Source organism: Sprattus sprattus, assembly GCF_963457725.1.
Source record: "Sprattus sprattus genome assembly, chromosome: 3".
In the NCBI taxonomy this organism is placed as follows: domain Eukaryota; kingdom Metazoa; phylum Chordata; class Actinopteri; order Clupeiformes; family Clupeidae; genus Sprattus; species Sprattus sprattus.
Window position 1 is genome coordinate 38,633,144 of NC_137922.1, and position 4,777 is coordinate 38,637,920.

The following is a 4,777-nucleotide window of genomic DNA, read 5'->3' on the forward strand; positions in this document are numbered from 1 at the left end:
GACGGAGGACAGCCCCGAGATGCAGGCCCTAATGGAGATGGCTGAGGACCATGAGCTGGCACTGGTTGACCATGACCTGGATAGAGACAGTGACTAGGGTGACTAGATATGAGGGCGGGTGGGGATGGGGGTGGGGTGTCGCCAAAAAAGAGGGGAGCCAGGGGAACAAGAAAGGAAGGGGCGAAGGGGAAAGATGATAGGAGGTTAAAAGTGGTTGTGCAGTTTGACTGACAAGGGCAGGACAGGAGATGAAAAGAAAGAGTTTTTTAAATATCAAATTGGTGGAGGGAGGGTTAGGAGGGAGGGTGCTATCTTTGCTGTTTTATCTCTCTCACTTGTATTTTCTCTTTCTCACTCTCTCTCTCTGTCTCTCTCTCTCTCTCTCTCTCTCTCACACACACACACACACACACACACACACACACACACACAAATACAGTTGTCCTAACAATCCTGACAAATTACTATAGAAAAAAGACAAATGAGGAACTTCTATGTGGTGTGTAACTGTTTATTTTATAACTCTTTATGCTTATTTACAATTTCTTCTATTCGTTGTAACATGGCACAGTCAGTTTGTTGGGAACTTTCTGATTTTTAAACACTGTAAATTGTGTGTGTTTGTCTTAGATGAAATGATCACTCTGTTGCATTCAGTGTTAAGGGAGTCTGATATGTGATAAATGAACAGAGAGATTTAGTCGGTGGCTGAGAAAAAATGTCAGCTGTGTGACACTCAGCCATCAATGAGGAGGAAGAATCTAGTAGATAAGGGTAGATAAAATAGCTTTTAGGTGATGATAAATGAAGGTATCAGAGATTTCCATGACGGGTCAACTTTGAAAAAGAAAAATTCTCACATTCTAACATTGATTCCTTTGTGTTCCTTTGTATGGATTCTTTTTTAGTGCAAAGTTGTTACATATAAAAATGACAATGAAAAGGAACAGAATAGGGATAGAGCTCTCTCATCACGTTACTGCTCCCCAGTAACGGTAGTTTCCCAAGTCCAAAAAGCTGTGCCTGGTCTGTGTTCTTATGTGATATTATGACACCACCTTGCGGCTATGTGTGGTAGTGTTGGTAGTTCATCATATGTGATACAACACCACCTTGTGGCTATGTGTGGTAGTGTTGGTAGTTCATCATATGTGATATTATGACACCACCTTGTGGCTATATGTGGTAGTTGATCTACCATCAGTGCAAAGAGTAGTGGATGTGGACCATTATTACGGAGACATACTAAACTACTGTACATACCTGTTTGTGCATGTGGCTTGTTATTGTTTTGCCCTTAACACACAGGTATAAGTAATCCCTTTGGACGTTTCTGACGTTGAGTATAGAACACTGAAAATATACTCAGATGTCTATAGGAAGAAGTTACTGGCAATCAACGTCTCGCAAGAATTGTGTGCTAAGCTGTATGCTAGGAGTGCTTTATAATAGAGGCTCAAATACTGAGTAGGGCTATCTGTCATGGAGCCATATTGCCAAGACAAAGCGGTTCCATGTGGAACCAAAAAAGGTTAGTTTTGTAACAGGCACAATTAACACTCACCCGACAGCTTTAATATAAGTGTTACTCACAAACTGATCAAAAAGTAACACAAAAACACATGTAACTATTTTTTTTCATTGTATCTTCAAATACATTTGCAGTATTATATTATTTGCAGGTTGGTGGAAAAGTGAAAGAAACAGGAGCCATAGAGTCCCCCTTGTTTTATCCCAAAATGTTTCCTGATGTGTACATTTATGACATTGTTTATACTTTAACAATGTGAATCACTGCTGCCATACAGTTCTCCGATGCATTTTCTCATCATTAACATACTTTATTTAGCTTAAAATGGAATTCACCATGTAATATTTAGTGGTTTAAAATGGCAATATTTTTTTTTTATATGTTTACGTTTCACCTTATCTTTTTTTTTTTTGCTTGGTTATGTAGCTTTTGATGCCTATGAATTTTCTCATATATTGATGACACACTGCCTAACCACTAATATTTTAATAAAAGCAGATTCACAACTTGTCTTTTTTATTTTATTTTATGAATGTGAAAGTACACTGGTGTAAAATATTACATATCTATCATTGATTAAAGATGAGCCCGATAGAGACAGGTTGACACACTGACAGACAGGTTGTGTATTTGGTATACCACATTGAATGGGCAGGAAAATGTCAACCTGAATTCATGTCATTAATATTTAGTCTTTTCTTTGTTCAATATACTCAATTTTCACAGTTGCCAGCCACACTTATACCTCTTAACAACATTCCGCAGATCACAGTACACATGGTAATTCTATATAAAAGCAAGGTCATATGACGCACAGGATAGATGGGATGTTCACCCCATTATATTGTGGGGTTAATATGGTATGTATTGGATATATAATCTTCCACAAATAGCTGGTCCTTTGGAGTTCCACACCATCAGCACAGTTGACTTAAAACATTAATAATTACGTTGTACTCATTATGTTTAAAATCAAAAATCTAATTTGCAGTGGTCCGATTTACTGATGACCCATTAATCATTGCACATGCTTGTGATGGGCATCGCAGAGACGTCTCCAGACAGGGTGTAGTTTAACGCTCTCCAGCTGATCAAACCTTCAATGATTTGTAGATCTTTTGACGGCTGCATCTGCATGAATTGTGTGACCAGAGAAGTTGCCCGTCCATATCCCCAAAGGTAAACATCACTGACCTCTCCCACAAAGCACTGTGTGATTACCAAATGGCCGCCGTGACTATCTTGCTCCTGACCTAACATCACTATAGGTTTCGTTGGTATGCGCTGGCCTCTGGCGAGACGTCCGATACTAAACATTTCTTCATTCAGCCATAAATAGGTTTCCCCACAGCTGCTCCAGCTGGCACAGACTGAGTTCCATCGATTAGGTGGGCTTGCGATGTGTGTACGTGTGATATAATTGTTAATGGAAAATGAATATTTGCCAGTTTTTTCAATGAACAGCAAGACAGCGTTCTCGTAGACAGATGTAGAGAGTGAGAACAGAGATTGCTCTTTTAGAGAAAGTTTTGTGAAGTACCTCATGCACAAAGTTACATGTGTGAGGGGGTCCTTATAGTCAGGTGTTATCTTGACATAAGATGTGTCAGTATGCTTTGGAAAGCAAAACTTCTGGTCCTTCATATCTGTCAGGAAGCAACGGCAAAAATCAATTATTTATATTGGGGTAGTTTAGTTTGCAAAAACTTGTTGGTTAAATAATCAAATTTTCATTTGATACAGGAATTGGAAATAAAGAAGTAAAGTCTTTTGAGCTAAAAGAGTAGTGAAGGTGAGTGAATTCTGCATATTGTAAACGTATTAAGTCTTACTTTGGCCACCGTTTGTGTCTCCGGTCCTCTTGGTCAAAAGCACAATGATGCCGGTTAGCAGAAGAACACACAGCAAACCAAAGACTACTACCAGTGCTCTCAGTATACTCCATTCGCGGCCTGTATGAATGTCATAATGTGCAAAAAATTGAATAAAATATACAGTATGTGTGCTTGTGTGTGTGTGTGTGTGTGTGTGTGTGTGTGTGTGTGTGTGTGTGTGTGGTGTGTGTGTGTGTGTGTGTGTGGTGTGTGTGTGTGTGGTGTGTGTGTGTGTGTGTGTGTGTGTGTGTGTGTGTGTGTGTGTGTGTGGTGTGTCCATACCTGTATGCTGAGATTTGCCAGTATTTAGTACCATGTAGATGTTGTCTTTTGTATCCAAGCTTGTCTCACTATTGTCAGTGAACTCTTCACCTGCCGAAAGCTTTCTATATGTATCCTCTGCCCTCTGCTTATTCATTATAATTAGTTTTGTCCAGATTTGAAGAGTTAAAAAATGAGGTTGAGTGTCTTCTGAATTCTTCTTATTGTTTTCATCACCAGGTGCAGGGCATCTACTTTAGCATTTCCAAATTCTCTTCTTATGAAGGAAGGCAGATTATTTGGTCATTTGTTAATGTGTAACGCTCTGTAAATTGCTTTGCTTTGGCCAGTAAGAAGAGGCAAAACAGTTGGTTGTAAACAGTATGAGTCTGAGTCATGAGTGCCAGCGGGGAAGTTGTGCCGCCCCCTGTTTCTAGGGAACCATAGAAGAAATGGTCAAGTGACCGCACATTTTTGAAGAGCAAGCCATTTTACCCATCCGGCAAATAAGAGAGCCTCATTTAATGAGAGTAAAAACAATTGAGTTAAAAAAAACGTTTTATGCCTTCAAAAGTACAATTTCTATGATCAAGGTTTTTTGATTGTTGGGTCTGAACAGTTATAGACAAGTTTGAAAACATTTCACACATGTTTTAGTGCTTTGGTTAGCTACACTATGAGTCTACGTATATTGCTAGTATGATTTTAGCTCAAAACTTCTGGATGATGCATTTTTTCCAAAAAGGTGGGATTGGGGTGATTTGTGCCAAAGGGCCTGGGTTAAGTTGTGCCATGCATATTGTATTCTTACATTTCATCACTAAAACTATCGAGCCGGGCTCTTTGGTGTGGCGGTCAGAGCACATGTTTGACACCCTGTAGACCCGGGTTGGAGTCCGGGTGGGGTGACCACGCTCTCCCCTCGCTAGAGACATTCTTAATTTGAGACCAAAAATAGAAATAGACCATCATGCCACGGAATAATAAGAGGAAGACAGGCAGGGCTTCCACTCCTCTAGTGAACATGGACAGAGCAGTGGAAGAGGTGGAGAAGGGGAAGTCCATTCGTCAGGTGGTGAGGCAGTTGAACATGCAGGATGTCATTAAAACA

General features: G+C 39.9%; 2 protein-coding genes across 2 annotated transcripts in view; one reads left to right on the plus strand and one right to left on the minus strand.

Moving 5' to 3' along the window:
• The window catches only part of cavin1b (caveolae associated protein 1b), a 17,595-nt gene extending 17,488 nt beyond the window's left edge, over positions 1 to 107 (plus strand). The window contains exon 2 of the mRNA XM_080834464.1: positions 1 to 107. This exon is cut by the window's left edge and continues 752 nt beyond it. Within this exon, the coding sequence (XP_080690590.1) occupies positions 1 to 97 (97 nt within the window). The 3' untranslated portion in view covers positions 98 to 107.
• Positions 108 to 2,545: 2,438 nt separating this feature from the next.
• LOC308363040 (mucosal pentraxin-like) lies at positions 2,546 to 3,823 on the minus strand (the record flags this gene model as incomplete). Its single annotated transcript, XM_080835804.1, has 3 exons — positions 2,546 to 3,177; positions 3,364 to 3,483; positions 3,688 to 3,823. 3 exons carry the CDS (start codon positions 3,821 to 3,823, stop codon positions 2,546 to 2,548), a joined length of 888 nt encoding a protein of 295 aa, XP_080691930.1.
• Positions 3,824 to 4,777: the final 954 nt, after the last annotated feature.